General features: G+C 38.3%; 1 protein-coding gene across 1 annotated transcript; it reads right to left on the bottom strand.

Annotated features, from left to right (window-relative positions):
• Window positions 1-300: 300 nt before the first annotated feature.
• On the bottom strand, window positions 301-22,693 carry LOC149275608 (kinesin-like protein KIF28). Its single transcript, XM_089504542.1, has 23 exons — window positions 22,658-22,693; window positions 21,128-21,316; window positions 20,304-20,510; window positions 19,586-19,621; window positions 19,052-19,276; window positions 18,261-18,415; window positions 17,005-17,116; window positions 14,713-14,780; window positions 14,419-14,561; window positions 13,478-13,599; window positions 12,743-12,833; window positions 12,291-12,345; window positions 11,547-11,670; window positions 10,711-10,855; window positions 10,210-10,328; window positions 9,621-9,728; window positions 8,312-8,583; window positions 5,960-6,094; window positions 5,637-5,803; window positions 4,173-4,276; window positions 2,698-2,848; window positions 2,231-2,433; window positions 301-459 (listed from the first exon to the last, which is right to left on the bottom strand). The coding sequence occupies exons 2-23, from the start codon at window positions 21,278-21,280 to the stop codon at window positions 301-303; spliced, it is 3,054 nt and encodes a 1,017-aa protein (XP_089360668.1). The 5' UTR covers window positions 21,281-21,316; window positions 22,658-22,693.
• Window positions 22,694-23,044: the final 351 nt, after the last annotated feature.

Below are 23,044 nucleotides of genomic sequence, written 5' to 3'. Positions count from 1 at the left end.
ATATTAGACAATATCAAGGACCGATTAAAGTTTTGAGATGTTAACAGCAAGAAAATATTGTAGGGCTAGATGGACTGAGTGGTTCTTACTACCATCAAATTCTATGTTTCAGTGGCAGGCGGTAGTAGAGCGGATGCAGTGAGGGGAAAGACATGGGGTTGTAGCGACCTGTGACACGACAGATGGCATCAGTTGATACTGGGCCTGATTTCTGATGCCAGCTCTATATCCGACTCTGCTGGCAGTTGAACGTCCATGCCCTCTCACCTACACACAAAATAAAGTCAACATACTGTTGCCCTAACTTTTAGTAGACATGCTTTCCCTTTTCTTTTTCACGATAGCAGCAACATCATTTTTCAACTTGCAAATGCAGCATTCAAGTTGCTGCCAAAAATCCTTGAACATCTGTGATTGTTTCTCAGTAAAAAGCCGCAGCGTGCAAATATTTTCTTCCTCCTGGAAGAGATATATTATATGGCTCAATTAGACGTATACTGAAAGATAAGCAAAACACTGGTATAAAATCTGTTCAATGGTCATGAGATCACATCAAAGAATTTTGTCGGATTTACAACATGGGATAAGTCGTAAAAAGAGGTATACGGCAGAAATGGGTATTTGGAGAAACAGGACACGCACTTATTAAATCACAAAGGAGGCAGGACTAGGTGGGGATTGGGAGGGAAAATATAAAAAATAAACCACTTCTGAGGACCCAGTGATCAGCTGTGATTACCATAAGCCTTTGGGACAAACCTGGAGCTTTCCCAGTTACGGTCAACATATGGTAATTGGTGCCCTTAAATGCTTTGTACATCAACTACAACATCTACAGAAACAATTTGAAATGCACCTACTTTATATTATAAGAATATTCTAATGGGTTGTCCAAAGATATTCAACAAAAAAGGAATTCAACTGGCATGATTTCACAGATGAAACAAAATATGATCCGGGCAACATTGAAGGCACCCTTCCTTAATATTTGTTTGCAGGATTTCAAATAGCCAATTTTAGCTCTTTCCAAAAGTCTTAATCAGATTGAGAGTAGGACTCAGTGGTGACCAATGTGAAAGTCTATTTTTTTTTCATTTTGTGCTTTTGGAAGAGTGCTTTGGTCATTATCATACTAAAGGACCCATGTTTGACCCATGCTTTATTTTCTTTATTTGGAATAAAATAGTAATGCACTGCTATTTCTTAATAGTTTCTTTAATGTACCTTGGGCTCTATTACTATTGCACAAACAAGAGTACATATTGTTATACCAACAGATACACTATATGACCAAAAGTATGTGGACACCCCTCTTAATTATTAAGTTTAGGAGTTTCAGTTTTAGCTGTTCATGTCGATATGCTGCATTTGGTTTTCGCCACGTGGGGCTGTGCATTATGGCCAAACATCTCCGCTTTGGCTTTGTCTGACCAAAGACATTGTTCCAGAAGATTTGTGGTTTGTTCAGAAGCAACTTTGCAAACCTAAGCTGTGCTGGCATGTTCGTTTTAAGAGAAAAGAGGCCTTCTCCTGGCAACCTTTCCAAACATGAACTTGCTTGGACGTCCTTACTCCTGGGAAGATGGGCAAATGTTTTCCATAATCTTTCTCACTGTAAAATGATGGACTTTAAATTGTTTGGAAACAGCTGTATAACCCTTCTCAGATGGATGGGCAACAACAATTGTAATTGTAATGGTCAGGTTGCCACATACTTTGGTCATATGGCTGATCTATTCAGAAGGTACAATTTGCACTGTTCATCATTAGTAAATAGATTAACATTTGCTAATGCAGTAATTAAAAGATTATTTTATGTGGCCACTGCTATGTCGCTATGGTCACAAACATTAGGTAAATGTTTGGTGGGCCAGTGCCTGAGAGCTCCCCTCTTTTTCACCTACCTGTACAGCCCTGTGCTATAAAAATGGAACATGCGCCCGCACACTTGTGGTTTACCAGTTTTTAAGTGCCAGAACTATTCAGCTGTGATACTGATCACTGATGCTGTTATAGCCATGTTCTGGTGGCTGCACATACACATATGAACAACCTTTTGTACCGTGTCATTCTGCAACGATACACAGTCCTACAATGTCTCGATGCTGCAGGCCTCAAAAAGTCACACATATTTACATACAGTATATTACTCATACTGCATGTATTCCTAGAACAATATACTACATAACATTTTTCTTTGTAGAAATAAACACCTTGTTAATATTCTTACCGGTGGTTTGTAGTGTTTTAGTCGCAGAAAGTGCCCCCTGATGGTGTTCATACTTTGATAGAAAACTTTAAGTGCTCTTGCAAAGTCAGCGTCGTAGCTGGTCTTCTGAACAGACAGCCTTCCACTTTCGTTTGAAGGAACTACGCTTTGTGTACTTTTAGCTGAACTGCCTTGGGAGGACGTTCTTATCATTTTATCACAACCTAAAATGCCATTTGTAAGATTCAGAATCATCATTATTTCATTTTTATGAATTAAAAGTAGTAATTGTGGTCTACAAAACCCTATTCACTATAACCAAACTAAAACAGAGGTTGCAACGTGCTTTCTTTTCAAGACGTAACCAGCCCAAAGTAATTAGATCTTGGGAAACACATGAGACGTCTCTCTGCTGGCAAATAACTCTCTGAAACTCTATTAAACATGTCCACCACCCTTTTTATATGTGTAGATACATTATTACTTACATTCAGCTTTGCATGATTGTGATTTCTTTAGAGACTCTTTCAGAAAACTGTTCTCCTCTCTTAGAACCCTGTTTATGTCTCTAAGAAGTTGTGTTTCTTGTTCTAAGTGTCGCAACTTTAAGCAGAGCTCTGAAATTTGGCTGTTTGAATCCTGGAAAACAGATTTAACTGAATAAACCTTAATTGTGGTCAGATTATTTGTAGTGCAATGTTGTTTTAGGATCAAAGCTGAATCATATTTCTGTGACAGAAATATCTTATAAGCTCTTTCCATCGAGTAGTATCGAGTTTATCCCAGGATTGCTATGATGATTAAGAGATTATCTCTCTGAAATTGCCTCAAATATAACAGGCCTCAAAAAAGGAAAAACAATAGAGTTCAAATATGTTACTAAGTTAAAAATAGTTATGGGTCATAAAAGGAATTAGTCAATAATTTACAATGTATTGCACATGTTACCCTTTTCATCATATTGCCATATGGCATAGCATTGTCCATAATGTCTTGGTAGTCTGAAGGGGACATACCAAGACATTTTGGACAATGCTATATTTTCAACTTTGTGGGAACAATTTAGGGTAGACTGTTTCTATTCCAGCATGACTGATTGCACAAAGACATGGACGGGTGAGTTTAGTGTGGAAGAACAACGCCGTTGGACACCTTTGGGATGAACTGGAACGGAGACTGCGAGCCAGGCCATCTTGTCTAACATCAGTGCCTGATCTCACACATCCTCTACTCAATGAATGAGCAAAAATTCCCACAGAAACACTCCAACATCTTGTGGAAAGAAGAGTGGAAGCTGTTAAAGCTGCAAAGGGTGGCCAACTACATATTAATGTCTATGTATTTAGAATGCAATGTCATAAAATCACTGTTGGTGTAATGGTAGAGTGTCCCAATACTTTTTCCATATAGTGTATTGCTATATTCTTTTTTTGCTCAGTTTTCAAATAAATGAAATGCACAGTTAAAAGAGAAACACAAAAATACAGAATTTGACGGAAGGTAAGGACCATTCCGCCCACCCAGTCTGCCTTTTCCTGATGTAGAGTACCAGACCTTAAGCAGTCCTTGGTCTTGTGTTAGATTCAAGATAGCTTTATGCATGCATGCATGTTTAAATTCACTCACTCTGTTCACCTCTACCACTTCTGAGGGGAGGCTGTTCCATTTATCTCCCACCCTAATTAAAAATTACTCCCTGATGGTTATTTGCTGTCATGCTGCACAATTCAGTAGCAGGTCTCTTTTTACAGTTTGTAGTAAGTGACAGTATAATATCAATAGTCAATAATATACCTGATACATCATATTAGTGCCTGGCTTTCATTGTGAAACTTGTTCATCCTCTAGTTTTTCTGAACATTTCATGCTGTACTATTTGGCCTGTAACATGCATTTTTCTAGTCTTTGCTTTCTCTGATTTGAAAACAAAATAACATGGTAAAAAGTAATAATTACTTACAACAAGAGTTGAGCTGGAGATCAAAGTTTTTGTACTGTCAATTAAAATCTGGCCTTCTGCTGTGCTCTCTGGATCTGACAGTGACCAATCATATTCAGAACATCCCTCTGTTGTGCAAAAAACAAAACAAACAAATGTACATTGTTTCATCTGTTTATACACTATATGACCAAATGCATGTGGATACCTGACCATCTCATCTGTATGAACATGTCGAACATCCCATTCCAAAGTCATGGGCGTAGTTGCGCACATCTTTGCGGCTACAACAGCCTCCACTCTTCTGGAAAGCTTTCCAGGCAATTTTTGAGTGTTTCTGTGGGAACTTTTGCCCATTCATCAAGTAAAGCATTTGTGAGGTCAGGCACCAATGTTGGACGAGATGGCCTGGCTCTCAATCTCCGTTCCAGTTCATCCCAATGGGGTTAACGGCACTAGAGTTCCTTCACACCAAACTCTTCAAACCATGTCTTTATGGACCTTGCTTTGTGCACAGGGGCATAGTCATGGTGGAATAGGGAAGGCGCTAAGCATCTGTGGAGGAAATACCCAAATACTACAAATTCATGCTTTGCTCTTTCACTCCTCTATCTCTCCAAACTTACTTTGTTTAGATAGCATCAGGGATAATATCCTCCCTCGTAATGCTATGTTTCTGATGTCCTCTTGTCCTCCCACCTCACAATCTGCCCACTTGACCCCATTCCCCTGCATTTCCTACAGTCTCTTTCTGGTACCACAACCCATCTTTTTAATCTCTCTAAACCACTGGCGTGGTTTCAATCCCCTTTCAAACATGCTAGCATTTTAATGAAGCCTTCTGCATCCGTATGCAACTACTGTCCTGTGTCCCTTCTCCCCCTGACCTCTAAACCACTGGAATGTTTAACCTATACCCACTTGGCCATCCATAACGCGCAACTGATACAATCCTCAAAAAAATTATTAATGATCTCCTAACAACTAAAACAAAAGGTACATTTTTCTATCTTATCCTTTCGGAACTTTCTGTAGCCTTCTGACATCTTGACAACCCCCTCCTTCTGCAAACCATACATATCATTCTACACATCATATAATGAATGTATTAAAAAGATACTTGCAACATGCTCTAATAGCACTTGGGCTCCTCCTTTACTTTCCACTCTTTCCGCCCTGCTTGTCTTGCCTCTTTCTATCCACACACACTTTTATTTCTCCTTTTTGTCCCTGTTCAGTTTTTGAGTTCTCGCTAGCCATATAACCCCATTGGCGGGATCCCGTAGCTAGCAAATGCAGGATTTGTTTCAAAATAATAAGCATGTTTTATGTTATTTTGTAATATGGTCTCAGAGCGACATTGCTGTTGACATTCTGTGGCAAACTGTATACATGTGTTTTTAGGTAAACTCTGTCTGTGTCTTGAGATTGTGGCACACCTTAAAACGGTTTAAATAAAAATGGATATTTAAAATAAAGAAAAAATACCCTGCAGACCCCACAAGTCGACAACCAATGCATTCTTCTGTAAATAGCTCAAAAGTTCATTTGATACGTTCAAGGCAACAAACTGAAGCTGGTGTTCAATAACTGGATTCACATTTTTCCAGACTGGTTTGGTGTACAATGGATATGGAACATCATAAAACTGATAGCTGCAGAAAAAAGTGGAGTATGGTTTGAAAATATGACCAAATTGTATTTTTTTTTACATAAAGTAATAATAATAATAATAATAATCTTTTAGAAAACACATTTTGTTCTTCTCATACAGTGAGTCAGTTAAACATACAGTGAAGTGTGATAATTACCCTATTTGAATACCCCGATTACTAGTTTCTTTTAACCATCGGACACCAAAACACTGTATAATATGGATCTGGAAAACAATTTTTCTTCCTAGTAATTCCAGAGGATCGATTACTATATCTTCTTCTCCAAAGGGCCTGGAATCGTCACACAAAAGAAACATAATAATAATAATGTGGTACTGTAAATGTACTCTTTTGAAGCATTTGTAGATATGTAATACCGTATTTGCTCGATTATAAGACGACCCTGATTATAAGACGACCCCCCAAAATCTGAATATTAACTTAGGAAAAAAGAAAAAGCCTGAATATAAGACGACCCTAAAGGAAAAAAGTTTTACCAGTAAATGTTAATTCATGTAAACTATTTTTTTTAATAAAAGCTATGATTGAGAAAAATATTTTTTTTGTTTTTATTTCTTGTATTTTCCAGCCTGTCCCCCAGTTACGCACATCTGCCCCCAGGCTTGCCACACCAATATGGCACTGTGGCCCATGATATGCCTTTTAACCCTCTATATGCCACTGTGCCCCATGGTATGCCTTTTGACCCCCTATATGCCACTCTGCCTCCAGAAATGCCTTATACCCCTATATCCCATTCTGGCATTTAGGGGGTTAAAATGCATATTATGGGGCAGAGTGGCATATAGGGAGGTATAAGGCATTTCAGGAGGCAGAGTGGCATTAAGGGAGTTAAAAGGCATTGTATAGAGCACTCTGCCTCCAGAAATGCCTTATACCCCTATATGCCACTCTGGCATTTAGGGGGTTAAAAGGCATATTATGGGGCAGAGTGGCATATAGGGAGGTATAAGGCATTTCAGGAGGCAGAGTGCTCTATTAAATGCCCCCTTAACGCCACTCCAGAAATGCCCTATGCCCCCATTTAACTAACACACACACACACACTCTCTCCCCCCCCCCCCCTCCCCTCTCCTCTCTCCCCTCTCAGCCCTCTCTTACCGGTGCTTCCAGCCGGGGCAGCGGGTTGACGTCGCCTTCTGCTGCAGCCGGAAGGAGGTGGAGTTGGCAGCGGGGGTTTGTATGCGTCCGTCGCGTATACTTTCCCCGGCTGTCAGAGATCAGAGATCTCTGACAGTCGGGGAAGGTCTACGCGACGGACGCAGACAACCCCCGCTGCTAGCCACACCTCCTTCCGGCTGCAGCGGACGTTGTCTACGCGGATCGCGTAGACGTCAACCCGCTGCCCCGGCAATACAGCAGGAAGCACCGGTAAGTGTGTATGATGGGGGGGGGGGTGAGACAGGAGGATCCAGGTCCCCTGCAGCGGTGCGGGGGATCTGGATCTTAGTCTCCTAATCAGACTCTATTTGAGGTCTGATTAGAAGACGACCCCGATTAGAAGACGAGGGGTATTTTTCAGAGCATTTGCTCTGAAAAAAACCTCGTCTTATAATCGAGCAAATACGGTATTTGCTTTTGGAAGTACTCATGTAATAAACATTGCAAGAAGAGAGGTTCCATGATGAAAACCCTCGTATGCTCAAAAAAAAGTAGAAAAGACCTACTACTTAGTGAGTCTTTAATTTTGTTGGAATTATTAAGTATTAGTTCTTCAGCATTATTTATCTAAGGTTGGCATTAACTCTTTGACTACCAAGGCGCTGGAGCCAATTCTTTCTGCTTGGAGCTAGGTCAATTTTTGCTGCCTTGCTTTAGGTTACAGCAAGGTTACAACCTAGCTTAGACACCTTATATACTTTACAGAAAGAAAGCTTTTTGTTTCAGGATACGTTCAGCCTAATTTAGGGCAAAAACAATATAATGGTAAAAATGTAACCCCTCCCCCACGTGCAATATATTTGTGCTATTATTATTTTCCTGTATATGCCACGCATTGTAGGATAGGCATACAATAGATTGGGTTGTTATGATTATATATAGTTTGGGATTTTTTATTGCAAGAATTTGGATTTCGAATATGTACCACTCTTTTGGGTAGCATTTATCTGAGTTTTAAGATACCAGAGTAAGAACCAAGAGTAAGAATATAAGATGAAAGCTGTTGAGTATGAGATGGAAGGAGGAGTGGTACATACAAAAGCCAGTTAAAGCAAGCAAAATATAATGATAAGAATATATTTAAAACTGCTGAGCAGGTACACAAAAAGCATTTTATAATTTCATAATTTTCAATTTACCTCTCTCATATAGTATATTGTGAAATCTCACAAGAACTCTAGTTCTTGGATTCTGTAGCTATATATACTTTCACTGTATTATTTTGTGTATTTGTTACAATTAAATGTTTTCTGTTAAATAAGAAAAACACCCAACAAGTATAAACATTCTGACATACATTACTGCCAATGACCGTAATTACTATACCTTCCACTACTGGAACAAGGTGAAATATTTATTACAAGAATTGCTTCCTCCAACCCTTCACAATTAAGAAGCTCAGTTTGTTCCTCCAATTTCATACAATAAGCTAGAGACTGGAGCCAGATGTGAGCAGAACCTAAATGAATAATTCCCACGGGGTCCCAGAACGGATCACTTTCACGGTCAAAGTTGACGTCTCCATCCAAAAAGCGCTGATACAATTCCTCCATTAAAAACTTCCTGTTGATGAACTTGGATTTCGACCAAATCCACACCTATGATGATATCACAAGAAAATAGGAGACGTTATGTGAATATTTAAAATAAAAATACTCCACTACATGTCCTTAATAAACAACTATGGAAGTAGACAACAAAAAAGGGGAACATGCAAATTTAGAATCTGTATTTAACCCCTTAAGGACAATGGCCGGTCCCAAAACCCATTGAAAACAATGCATTTTGAGCCCGTACATGTACGGGCTTTGTCATTAAGGGGTTAAGGGTATTTGCGGGAGTTTGTGCGAAGTTGGTAGAGGCACATGTATCATATTTTACATGAAATATATTCTATGAAATTTCAAGTATGTCCTGGATTAGCAGTACTGCACAACTGTTTTTTTGACATTAGTATTTTACAGACAGTAAATAATAGTGTTATTATGTTTACAATTAATATTATATTTATATCTTAAATTGGGTTTTAGCTTTTGGGTTATGTGTATAAACCACTGTGCAACCTGATCTCACTTGATTGAGTCATTATTTTACTAGTTATTCTGCAGAGTCCATTTCTCCAAGATTCCATATGAACTTGCTATACTCAGGAGATGAGCTCTGCTGTTGGGCCTTGCTTCATCTTAGTGAACACCTGGCTGATTATTCTTCTGTGTTTACCGGTGAATAGTCACCTTGGGGAAAACTCAGGACAATCAACAATCCACAGCAAGGAGGTATAAAACATATAGCGTAACCTACTTAATTACCTCTTCACTACTGAAATTGGTAATGGTGATAATCATGTATTCATGGATTTCCTAACTGCTCCATTGTCATATGCAATTTAAGGATCCCCTACACACCTCAGCTGGTATTCCAAAGGATGCCTTATACCCAGTACATAATGTTGCAATTCAAATCAGTTATGACTGGGATGTTTGATCATAAACTAGTGTTCTGTAAAATAACCAAGATCATAATTACACATAATCACCCATAGGCATAACCCCAATTTCACGGACTTTTCCCATATCACAAACAAACAATATAAAGTACCGGTATTTCTCAAATTCACTTTCTATCAATGATGCACCTGGTTAGTAGTTTGATTGATAACTTTCACCATTATTTCCTTTTTTAGATCATAACCTCTGGAATCAGTCAAGGCCAAATTTTTCACCTTCAATTCAAATTTAAGATCCTGTGCCAGGAAAAAAAATTTCATTAAATCATCATATAAAAACATATATAGCTACAGAGACATCATTCTTTGTGTATCAATATCAACCCACGTATTGTTGATATCCAAACAAAATGACCAATTGATACCTCAATAAATAGCATATAATAGGTGCCTAAGTGGCTCTTCAACTCTCCTTAAATATTGGCTTAAAAATATTTCACACTAGATGACGATGTATACTTATGCTCACATGCACTCAACCAAAGTGATAAACAAAACTGTAAATATTATCTCTGTGCGAGCTGCCTGGTGACATAACATGATCCCAATAGGTTCCTGTCTCCCCATGCCGGTTCCTTAGAATGAGGAGACAGGAACAACGGGTAACCTGTAGTTACGCCAGTCAGTTGATGTATGAGTTAAGTAAGCTTGTCACACAAGTCATTTCTCAACTAAAACCAATCTTATGAATGCATACTCATGCCGGGCTAGTGTTTACCTTCATAAGCTCATCACTCATCTGATTTGCTTCTGCAACCAATGGCATCAATTTAATGTAGTCATGGAAGACAGCAAGCACGCTTGGATCTAGTTTACCTTCTTGATCGTGGGCAGCACCTGAGGAGCACAAGGAAATCTAGCACCCACCAAACCAGAGAGAACAAAATAGAGCATTTTTTAGACTTTAAGTTAATGAAGTGGTTAATTAATTTGTAACTCCTTGATACAATCCAATTGAATGGGTAGAAATTTGAAATTATGCGTGAAGAGCTTGAAAACACGAGATGTTGGTCAAGATGCTTTCAGGCAAAATTTAGCCACATCCATGATAACTCTTAAAAACTGGTTGTCTAGTCTAATCTATTTTGTGGAAAACAGAATTGCGGTATTTTAGTCCCAAAATAGTTTTGTGAAATAATGTCATTTTTTGTTTTACCAAAACACTGATGCTTTCTTATGACTTATTGACATTGTTAGACTAATTTATGACTGCACATACCTAACTTGTCAACACTAAATCCTTCAGCTGCAGCAAGTTCTGACTGAAAGAAATCATAGTCAAATCTACCAATATCCTCAGAGCCACGCTCAACAGGAAATCCAATATAAAGGTAAGCACTGTTTGATCCAAGGATAATGCGATCCTGGGAACACAAGACAAGTTACATAGCTTTATTCTGGGAAACTCTAATATCAAATCCATACGAAAACATACACGCATGCTTCAAGCAGCCAAGACTGCAAAAAGAAGACTGGGGGGCTGGTGTGCTGCAGCTCAGTAGCTGCAGCTTCTTCTTAAGGTAAGTGATTTTTTTCTTATAGGTTAATGAATACATATTACAAAATATTTTAATATGTATTCTTCTTTGGTGGGACTGTATGTGGCAATGAACTGTCCATTTATTTGGTATTGAAGTAGACCATCAATAAAACTTGGTGGTCTTATGGAAGTGTTGATTTTTTAACAAGATTATTCTACCAGCTGCTGCAATACAAGGTGCAATACAATAACATACAAGGGCGATCAGCAATGGCATGGTCATCATGCCTTTCATTTGCCTGTCAAAATTAATTCATCTTCTCTCCCTGGAAGACCAAAATCCACATAAAAATGTTTTACCTACCCTTGCCATCTAACAGTAGGTCAAATGGACAAAAGAAACTCAAGTCCTTTAATTTAAGCAAATACATTGATTGGAGTTCCACACCAGCCAACCACAATAACTGAGCAGTTGTTGGAATGACTTTGATGTACAATATCAGATTCATGTATATTGTAGTCTGCTCATAAATGCAAAAGAAAAATGCCTTTTTATACTGGTATTTCTAACTCACAAGATGCTGAAGCTTGGTGTCGGTGACTATTGCCACTCCATTAACAATGACTTTGGCTTTGCCATGCGGTTTTACAAACACCTTACTGTCGCTGTTCACAAATGTAGCATGATTGGGTAAAATCCTAAAGGAAAGCAAAACATAGATTTAATGCCTATGGGAATTGAAAACTGCTCAACTTCATCAACTTTAATTTTTCTAATGAATTTAATGAAATAATAGACTTAACTTTGGGAGGAAATGAGACCCTGAAGCTGCAGGTTTCCATGACCTCCATGTCTAGCTATTCTGGAGACTGATTGGCTGTTTGAAGCAGCCATTAAGTGTCAGGAAAGTACTTTTTCCGCACATGAGTGGTCTCAGAACCCCCTGCAATGTTTGCTGAGCCAGTGCTGAAGCTGACAGGCGGTAAGTATATCATGTTCCAGGAGATGTGTTTGGCTGAATAGAGCTCCAGCAATGAAAATCTTACATCATAGGTGACAAATCTCGTCATGATCTTAGATAGATCATATGTGCTAAATACAAAATGCCTGGAACCTCAACAGCAAGGCTATATCATTATTTCTGAATCAACTCCTTCTGTTTACGTAATAATGGAGGTCTAAGAACTGCTGCTCATAAACCTGCTTATTATCCAGTTTTATTGCTATATAGAGTCCATGGAAGGACTGTAGACTCACTATTTGGTTTCAGGGGTATATACAGAATTGAAAACTGGTTTAAATACAGTTATTAACATACCCTAATCCCCTCAGGATTACTGCATTGGAGGGTGCCTGGCCAACATCAGATGATCCTATAGTGCAAAATATATACAGTGATTATAAGTGGCATTTCACAAAGTGATCCTCTTATGTTTTTTAAGTTTCATCTGCAAGGTCTAAAGTCAAATGCTTGAAATTACTAGCATAGTATTAAACTAAGGTTTTGCATTTTCTACTGATTTTTTTATAAAATTATTTTGATCTACTTGGAAATCCATTCATTATTTCATTGTTAACATACCAGGGAAGTCTCATGGTTTGCCCTGAGTCTCAAGGTATTTACCGCAATATTAGGGTCTCAGAGTTAAATGACAACTTCTCACAACTTCAATTTAAAACAAAGAGCAAGCACTATTAAATGTAAGCAGATCATATATTCTGACAACATTTATAAAAGTCTCTCTGTCTCTTTTCACTGGTGCATGTTACCATTTTGTATGAAGTGTTTTAGTACTCCTGTAAGCTGTGGATCCTCATTAACATTCAAGAGATAAGGGTATGTCTGCATCATGCGTCTTTCCTACAAAAAAGAAACGATATATAGCAACTAGATAATACAAATGGATACTAACCTTAGTGTTACTCAATATACCGGTAATTAATGGATTTAGTAGAAATCACACACACACACATATATATAGTCCATCAAGATACTATCTTAACAAAGGGTCACGCTCTAGTCTGAAACGTCTACATTTTGGTAATGGCAGAATAAAGATTTGAATACAAGTCCTGTAAGTGTGTGGCCCAATTTATGGACTGTGATTGTTACTGGTGGGAACAGCACCCGGGCAAGTGCCAATTCTTTAAATATATACAGACAAACTGAGTGCAAGCCCTGTGGATTGTGTACTGTATATATATATATATATATATATATCCTGTGATGGAAGCATTGGAGGCATTGAGAGCATACAACTATATAAAAATATCGGTGTTCAAAAACAACATTTTGGAGAGGAGTAAAAAAAATGACTGGCTGCTGAAGGGCTAATTGAAGCTGCCAGAGCTGTTAACATACCGAAAGCCATTTATTAAAATTACAAATAGTTTGTACTTTTTGTCTGGCAGTTGAACTGTTATGGAGACATTTGAGTTTCCAGCCTGTCTTAGACCTGTGACATGAATGGGACATTACACATTATAACATATGCATTAATGTACCTGTGTGATTGTGGCAAACTGTTGTTCCCACTCTTTCCGTGCCTCCTGTAGCTGATTTTCCCAAGTCATTTGCATGGCTTGGATACGCAGCTCATTCTCTGTAAGCAAACGATGCAGCTCCCCTAAAATGAAAAACAAATATGCCTTTTTAATTCTTTATTGACTTCTGTCTGAATAGCTTATAGCTTTGTATCAACAGGACTGGCCATATTTCAGAAAGGACACTGAAGTGTCAAGTGTGTCTTGGGCTGGTAAATTCAGACACAAAAATACTCAATCTTAGCATTGAACACTATTAGTCTAACCCCAGCTAAAGACAGATAATTGTATTAATCTAAGACCAAGTAATAAGGTTGTTAGTGCTTTTTTGTATTAGTCTTGGCCTAGCAGTCAGTAGTGTTCTGTATTAGTCTAAGCTCGGCTGTTTAAGTGTAATCCCGGTTGTCGATACTGTTCTGCATTAGTCTAGGCCTAGCTGCCAATACTGTTTTGGATTAGTCTAAACCTAGCTATCAGTACTGCTGGGCAAAACTGGTACAAAGCTGTGCACACTGTATCAACAAATGTAAAAATGTACTCAATAAGGATGAGGGTACAAATGGAAAATGGGTTAACCTGTAAAATCCTCAGGAGGAACATCTCCAGAGTATGCTCATATTTTCTGTATTTCTTATCGATCATTACCGTATAAGTCTAAGCACAGCTGTCAATACTGTGTTCTTTTACGCAAAGGGAAGATGTCAGTACTGTTTTGTACTATTCTTAGCACAGGTTTTAATACTGTTCTGTAATAGTCTAAGCTTAGCTGTCAGAACTGTTCTGTATTAGACTAAGGCTAGCTGTCAGTACTGTTCCAAATTAGTCTTATCCTAGCTGACCATACTATTCTGAATTAGTCTAAGCATAGCTCACCATACTTTATCAGTTGAAGCTCAACTTACTTGTATCTTGTTCCACCCTTTTCCCTGAATTTCCAAGCCCAGTCAACCGGGTCAGCAACTTGTCATTCTCAGCTTTTAACTCTTTAATAAGTCGCTCAGTTGGGCTGGTGTTGATAACAGCTTTATTTTTAATTTTCTTTGCCCTAAAAATAAATGAAAGGTTTTACTGGCAATTAATAAGTAAATTGGTTTATTTTGTGACCTGTGTTGAAAAATGCGCCACAAAATCCAAAAGAGCTTTAATTCACAGTGAAAACTGAAAACATTGTGTACGTTAAGCGAGTGTAGAATCACCTATCGGCATATCTGAGAGTTGACAAAGTCTCCTCGTAGCAGATATCTGCTGGACTAATAGCAGCAATCTGAAAAAAGACAATAATGTTATAAGAATAGCAAAACTCATTTGGACAGCAAAATTAAATTTTTCAAAACATTTATATTTATTGTTTTATTTCAATAGCCCTCAAAAGATTTATGTCTGGTGTATTGAAAAAAGAACATGAATCTCATCCAGTTACATTTTTACATTTAATTCAAATCCTGAAGTAATGTTAAGAAACACATCTTTATAGACACATATGTTAGCTTTTTTTCAATTCACCGTTTATTGCAAGTAAGATATGACAGAGCACAAGATCTCAACAACAGTATCGTACAATCAGGATATACATGGTACAAGGTAAGGGAGAGGTCACCTCCCACAGGATGCATACCAATAAACTGTTACCACAGACATAGATGCACAGTATCCATGAAGGGCGGACAGTCATGGGGGAAGGAGATATGTGCTACATAATATCCGCATTCGACAAACAGTGGCTGAAGGCGAAGTGTCATTAGTAACAACAACAACGGAAGTGCCTGGAGGAAACGTACAGCGTAAGGAGGAGACGGAGACCTGGCCGGGATACCGGTCAGCCCCATGCCACAGGTAAGTCAGGCACAGAAACATATCGTGTGAAACCAAACACAGTGTGAATGTGAACCAGAAAGGAAATAAAAACAAAAATTAAATGGACTGAGAGCGGAGACCTGAAGTGAAAGCAAGAGGCAGGTAAGAACTCAGGGCACTAGGGAGTCCGGGCGGTCAGCAAGGAAGGAAACATAGGTGCGCCAGTGAAACCACTGGAGCTCGACCGAGTGTTCCCGGCCCTTAGCGGCCCCCGTGAGGACCTCCATCTGGTAGATAAATTCGACGCGCCGGAATCAGGCAGACATAGAGGGGGGCTGGCGGACTTCCAGGATCTAGGAAGGGTGGTAAGGGCAGCATTAATTAAATGAAATTTGATGGAACCTTTGTAGGGCTTGTATGGGATAGTGTTGTGGTGAAGGAGCACGGATTCCGGGGTAGCTATGAAAGTCTGGTTTGCTACCATGACTGTAGACACCTTGGCCCAAAAGGGTTGGATTGCCGGGCACGACCACCAGATATGGTAGAGGGACCCAGGGAGGGCGTTGCAGTGCCAACATGTAGGGGGAATCTGGGGCAAAAACCTGTGAAGGTCAAGGGGAACTTTGTACCAGCGGGTGACGATTTTAAAGAGCGTTTCCTGCACTCTGCTGGAGACGGTCCCCTTGTGCACAATCATAAGCATCTTCTCCCACTCCTCGAGGGAAAAAAAAACCTCCAGGTCCCCCTCCCAGAGACTAAAGTAGTAGGGTTTAGTGAGCACTACCGGGGCGAGCTGGATGGTGTACAGGGCAGAGAGGAGGTGTGGGGGCTCCTTGTTCGCTAGGCAAAGCTGTTCAAACGCGGTAGGGGCACGAGTCCCACCAGCAAGGGAGCCAGAGGAAGTGAGAAAGTGCTTAATTTGGTGGTGTAAGAAGACAGTCGGGAAGGGGTTAGTCGGGAGTCCTGTCAATTCCGCCAGCGGTTTAAAGGTGGAGCCATGGGATACATGGCAGACCCTAAGTACAGAGACAGTAGGGGGTGTAAGAGACGACATACGACTGGCATCCCCCCCAGGTGCAAAATCAGAATGCCCTGAAATAGGAAATAAGGGGAAGGGTTCTATTGAGACATCGTCAGCTCGCATAGCCCCTTTGAATGCTTTCAGTGTGGGCGTAATCAAGGGAAGAACACTAAGGGGGCAGGAGAGGGCCGCAGCCTATATGTTAGCTTTTTAACATTTTATCATCCTCAGCATCACGGAGCCATAAGCACCGCACAGGAATACTGAAAGGGTGCCATTACAACAATTTCTTCTCATTAAACTCAAGTTGAGTGACAGATGCAAAATCTGCTTTTTTTAATTAATTCCCAAACTCTCTTTTCATCTTCTCATCATACCTTCTTCCTAAGCTACCAGAATCAACTTCTACCACAGAGGATGAATGAATAAATGAGGAGGAATAATTATTCACATCCTAAGATGAAGAAGTTAAGATGGTTTTGTTTCTCAAATATTGATATTACTGAAATATTGGATTTGAGATAGTAGCAGATCACTATCACTTTTGTTTTAATTTCATCAACATTGACATGTCATCCCTGTTAAATACCGCTAGTCTGCTCTGAAATCTGGCATGTTCCTTTATGTTGTATAAGAGAGTGTCAGAGGATGGAGGGTTGTCACTACATTTTACCATAACTGTCCTGCTGTTGCCCCCCAGTGCAGATTGCAGAAGTTTGGTCAAAACAGAGTCGCGATATGGAATATGTAAAACCTTCTTCCCCATTGCTGCTTCAGCAAGTGCACTACAAAATAAATGGAAGAACCAGTTAAGTATATCAACGTAGTAGTGATGAAAGTACAACAGCAACCTGAATTTGGTCTGGATTTACGCCATACAGCCACTTGCAAAACAGGAAAAAACAATTATTAAATGGCCCATTTGTTCTGCCCTTATTTATTCCTATATATTACTTATTTATTCCTATTGCTTTATGCACATCCTACTTTTGAAAATAATTTTACAGTGTTTGACTGTAGTACTTTCACTGTAATTTTATTATATATATATATATATATATGTGCACTACTTTTAAAGTTTTTAAAAATAATTAAATAATAATAAAAAATAATAATATATTTCAGATGTCACTTGTCCAGATTCAACATTCTTGTCTAGAATGCACAACACATGTCCAAAAAAGCCGTAAACATGGCAGGTGAAATAAAGTACCCTGCACATGTGCAAAAAAGCAAAAACAAATTGCTGTATATCAGTTTCACTTTTTATGCAAAAACATGGGCTGCAGCATTAAAAAAACAAACCACTATGGTTTACACTAAATTATGTCTGAATCAGATGTTATATAATTGTATTTATTAACCCACCACATTCACAGTGACATCTGTAGAAATGACGACTTCTCTAATCATATATTTTCACTTTTCATGCCAATATTTAATGAAGAAATACCAATATAATTAGCTAACCTCAATTAGAAGTTTTCGCTTGATTGCATGAGACATGTAGTGATTATGACTTCGAAACAGCACAAACAGAGGTGTGCTGATGGGATATGCATAACAAGTATGTATATCACATGCAACTGAGCAGGTAACTTTTAGTTTTTAATGTTACGGTTTTAGTGTGTAATCTTCGTTTCATGGACAAGTTTTAGGCAGGTCATAGAGAAAAAGCCCGTGCACAGGAAGACCAGAATTAAACTATTTTTGTTATTGTCAAGTAATTGAAATACACCTCCATAATTTCTGCTTTAGACAACTGCTTAGTGTTTTTATAGTTTTTATTCTGCCCATGTTCACAAAATTGAGGTAGGACCTTCCTAAAATATAATAAGACCAGCAAAACCACACTCTTTCTTAAAACGCACCACTAATTAATTTGTAACTGTTTTGCATTTTGATTAAACTACGAAGAAACGTCTCTACCTGATCACATTGCCCAATGTAGTCAAACTGAGATTAACGCAGGTGCCTTCACGAAGACGATCACCTTCAGATCCAGAAGACTTTTGTCTTTCACTTCCTGCCAGGTCCACCAAGTTTATACTGGACTGTTTAGTAATATCCTCTTCCATGAAAATCTAGAAAGGTATATACACACATGAACATCAGTGCTCCACATATATGACTTAAGAAATATGATATATATATATATATATATATATATATAATATATGGGTTAATTCATTAAATATGTGAGTTCGGCAACAGTATTTGACTTTAGGGGTAAGAGCATCTTCATAGATAGCTTGATGAGGTTTTGGGATCTGATATGTAGTTAGATACAGAGGTGGAGCTAGTAGCTAATTTGGTTACCCAAAGGTTACCCCACTTAGACTTTGAATGGTTGAGAAGTGGGCAGGGAGTAGGAAGAACCTCAGCAGGAGTGCGTTTGGCCAAATAGCCACCACCTTCTCAACTGAAGACACTAACCCCGTATCCTGGAGATGAAGTGCTCCACAATGCAAAATTACTGTTAATGAGATTTCAATTCTTCTGACAGATATAAGAAAGTTTCCACAATACTGGTGACTAAGTACCAACCACCTACCCAATGATTGCAGACACTAACCAAGTGTCCTGGAGATGGAAATGTTTATATATTTTCTATAGAGCATTTCTAGTAAAGGTGGAGAAAGCTCCAAACAGCTCTGGCCACCACCATTACTTGACATATGAATGTGTTACAGTCTTCTAAGCAGCCATGTCTTCATTACCTGTTTGAAGTGGATGGTGATAACCATGTGGGAGCGACTGCTGCTGGCATTCATACTGGTTGATGCAGTGGTTCTTATTTTTTTCCCTTGTTCCATCAGTCTTTCAATTTGTGTATAACTTTCGCATGGCACTAACTTGAGACCATCAACATAAAATCCCTGATGCTGATCTTCTCGCACTTTTAGGCCACCAGACCTCTTGGTTTTGGACAGCAAATCTGTGACCTATGAAAAAGTAAATTAGAAAACATGATAACAAGTGGCAAGTAAACTGCTTCATAATATAGGCTAAACAATAAGTTAGAGCCTTTACTATTTATAGTATTTGGAAATCCTGACTGTGTGCATTATTGCTTCCCCTATATGTTTTTAATAGCTACAACTGCATTGTTGGGTTGTAGGTTATTTCTTGGTGAGTTACAATTGTACTGACATTACCTTAAGGAGTTTTCATTATTTCAAATAACATTTAAATAACCCACATGGATAGCTGACTGTGGTATATCATGCATCATACATAAGCGGGCAATTTACCTGCTCATTATATATTTCCAGCATGCTAAAAGTTACCTGAAATAAAAAGAAAAAAAAATCATCCTGTAAAAATGGTGTACAATCAGTGTTTATTTTCTAAAAGAATAGATGACACATCCTCTTAGTAAAAGCTATCAAGCTGTATGAAGTGTCTAAAGTCAAAATCACTCTTGGGTTGACAGACTCCACACTTACTCCAGGAAACCTGCCACTAAATGAACCACGTGCATAGCAGTGATCATTCACTCACCCTAATTTGTGAGTTTCAGCCACACCCATTTCTAACAGGTGTATAAAATCCAGCATATTTCCATACACAAACTTTGGCAGTAGTATGTCAGGGGGCAACTCCATATTAAAGCAGGTGTCCACATACTTTTGGTCATATAGTTTACATCATTTATTAGTTGCTGCCCTTCACGACAAAGCGCGTACATGTACATTGTCCTTAAGGGGTCCTATGGGCTATGTGATTAATATCCAAATGGGGAGGGGCTCATGACAATGTTAGGAGATTAGATAGGCTTATCTTTCCTGGGATTAATGCTCATGGATCAAGGAAGTAGAGGTAAAGTGAAATCATAAGAGCATGTTAGCACTCATTAGAGTTTAGTACTGTATGTTACTAAAATATTGTTGCTTTTTTCTGGCATTGAAATAATTGAATCTTGTGTGTCCAGAATTGTCATATCCCTTTGATACCTACCATGAAACCTACCTGGTACCTTTGTTCTTTTTCTTGGTTATTTTCAATAGCTCGAAATAGCTCCTCACATACATTTGGGATAATACCTCCGTTAGCCCCATATCCAATCATAGAGTAGCTTTTCCCGGAGCCGGTTTGTCCGTAAGCAAGTAGGGTTGCATTGTACCCCTGCCAGGCATTATTTAATACTCCCTGACCAAGATCATGGAACACCGTTTTCTACAGAAAGGGAAAGACCCAATCAAATATAGTAAACATTTTATAACATTTCAGGTTTATTATTTCTCCAACCTTGAGACGTACAAGAATTTATATGACACCCCAAACCTTCCAGTCCTATAATCTCCAGCAGGAGTGTTTTACGAACTTGGTTGTTTGGTTGTTTGATGTCAGTGCCTCCAAAATTGATGCTCTTGAAAAAGTGATTTTTTTTAACCCAGGAAACATTGCATGATATGTTATTTAGGAGATTTACAGATTTCAGTTTTAGTTTCCTCATGAAGCAAAGAAATGTGTTGAACAGGGAACTTAGGACACAAGTTTCTGCACACTAAATAAACAAGTATAATTAATTGGTGCATAAAGGCATAGTTTACCACACATGTATAAAAAAAACTCATCTTGCCCACAGGGAAAATGTTTGGAAATTATTTCAATGTAAAATGTATATTATTCAGAAGCAATAAAAAATAGCAACACAGAAACCTAAGAATCATCAGAAAATATGGCAGAAATACTTTCTGTTCACAAGCACAAAACCCTCCATGTTGATTTACAGGATCCACACAGACTTTCCTTGTTCATGCTGTGATGTTAAATACAAAAATATATCTTACTTGATCTGCGTATCTGTTATGACCATCTGAAACTAGTGTGCCATCTTTGTTTTTCAAAAATCCATTGTGAGACCAATATGCCAGATCAAACTTAAATGTTTTTTCATTTCCAGGATTTTTTGGGTCAGAAATAGTGGTGCAATTGGTTTTCATAGAAACAATGCATTTGCTCCTTGCATATTTTTCTCTCTGAAAAAAACAGAAAACTTAGATGATGTAAATAGGATAGTTGAGGATATTTCTTTCTCTTAATTGCCTTGCTTGCATAAATAGCTTTTTGTGGGCACAAAGTATTTTTAGCCTTGTTTTACTTCTTCTCCCCGGCCACACACCATAAAACAAAAGGTCCATTATTTGGCTGTTGTGTCCCAAATAATTTGTTATAGAAACCAAACTGGAGACATTCACCACAACCAAGCTGCTACTTGCTCATTGCACTTGGATTTCCCCTACAGAATGTAAGGTCAATGTATATTTTCTTTTAATGGCATGTCACACTGTCATTAATTTTACAATTTCTGAGGTAATGAAGTACAAATTATTGATTTTGTTCTACCAGATATATTTGGGGCACACTATATAACCAATGATACAGATCATTGAGAATATTAGGGCCATCGTCCCCTGAAAGCACAGGAACAGGGCAGTGGTTGTATGTGATTATTGTACAGGGCCATGGTAAAAAGTTTGAAGAAACTGGTTTATTCTCCATCACCATTCTGATGTTGATATGTAATTTCTCAGCAACTTATTAACTCCTGGTGCTGGGGTATACAGAACTGAAAAAATAGATTTTAGATTTCCTTATGTAATAAAGTGGAAACATTGTTTGAACTGGGAATAGCAACCTGAGGCAACCTGAACATGGAGTGCTTTGGTTTTTCAGAGAAACTGACATAAATCTGCTTTGCTAGAATACAAATATTAGTAGGTTTAAAAGTTGTTGGCAATCTAAATATGTCCCTAATATTTTATTGCTAGCAATAACACACATTATACTTTAGGGAGGAAAAGGAGCTACAAATTATTATTATTATTATTATTATTATTATTATTATTATAGACTGACTATTGAGTGGGGTGCTTTATCTTACAAGAAAAATATATCTCCAGGACATTGAGGCATGTAAGCTGTTATAATACAACGATATATGTCATAAAAGCCCCAGAGAAGGACCGAAATGTGAGGTTTTCATCTGTAATACAAACAGAACACTGTAGATAAATGACCTCTTCTCTCGCTTCTCTTCTCTCTCGATCTCTCTTCTCCTTTCTCTCCTATATATATATATATATATATATATACACTCTCAAGTAATGTAGTTGTTTATTTAAAACACATTCATATTGTGCCTTAATATTTGCAAAAAGTTAATTAGCCTAACATACAAGTGTGTTCCTCAAGCAGTTTAGCATTGAGACATTTTAACCTTGTGTCATATTTAGTCATGCACACCAGATATATCACCTCCTATAATAAAAACATAACAAAAATACACCAAACGAAAACAAGTCAATAAAATGAGTTACCGTATTGAAAGGCCTCACTCGTACCGCAACTTTCACACTGTCATAGTTTGGCATCCTTCTAATGCTTGAAACAGCTTCTAAAGCAGTCGGAAATAACACAAATTCTTGGGTAAACAACATGTGCTGAACCTGCCTATTCCACCGATTGAGGTTTTTCCAATTAATTATGTATGTCTTCTTAAGTTTCAGTTACAGTATTATATACATGGGATAACTTCTCATCTTACGGAAATGTTCACTCTCTCCTTTGCGTTTGTATATTGATAGTTTCAGAGCCCTAACCAGGTAATATCACACAGTAACATGCATTATTTGTATCAGGGCCCTAGCCAGGTAATATCACACAGTAACATGCATTATCTATACCAGAGCCCCAGCCAGGTAATA

The sequence above is a fragment of the Sceloporus occidentalis genome, unplaced genomic scaffold (genome assembly GCF_023333645.1).
Source record: "Sceloporus occidentalis isolate IW3139 unplaced genomic scaffold, rSceOcc1.0.p SCAF_277, whole genome shotgun sequence".
NCBI lineage: Eukaryota > Metazoa > Chordata > Lepidosauria > Squamata > Phrynosomatidae > Sceloporus > Sceloporus occidentalis.
Note: the sequence above shows the minus strand (reverse complement) of the source record. Positions and strands in the feature narration are given on the sequence as shown.

Bases quoted from the DNA above. Each gene is read 5' to 3' on its own strand.
- LOC149275608 (XM_089504542.1), bottom strand. From the start codon at position 21,280: ATGAAAACCAATTGCACCACTATTTCTGACCCAAAAAATCCTGGAAAT. The intron at 12,346-12,742 runs GTAACATGCACC...TTTGCACTATAG, and splicing joins AAAACACTTCATACAAAATG to GATCATCTGATGTTGGCCAG. The intron at 9,729-10,209 runs GTAAACACTAGC...TTCCTGGCACAG, and splicing joins TGAGTGATGAGCTTATGAAG to GATCTTAAATTTGAATTGAA.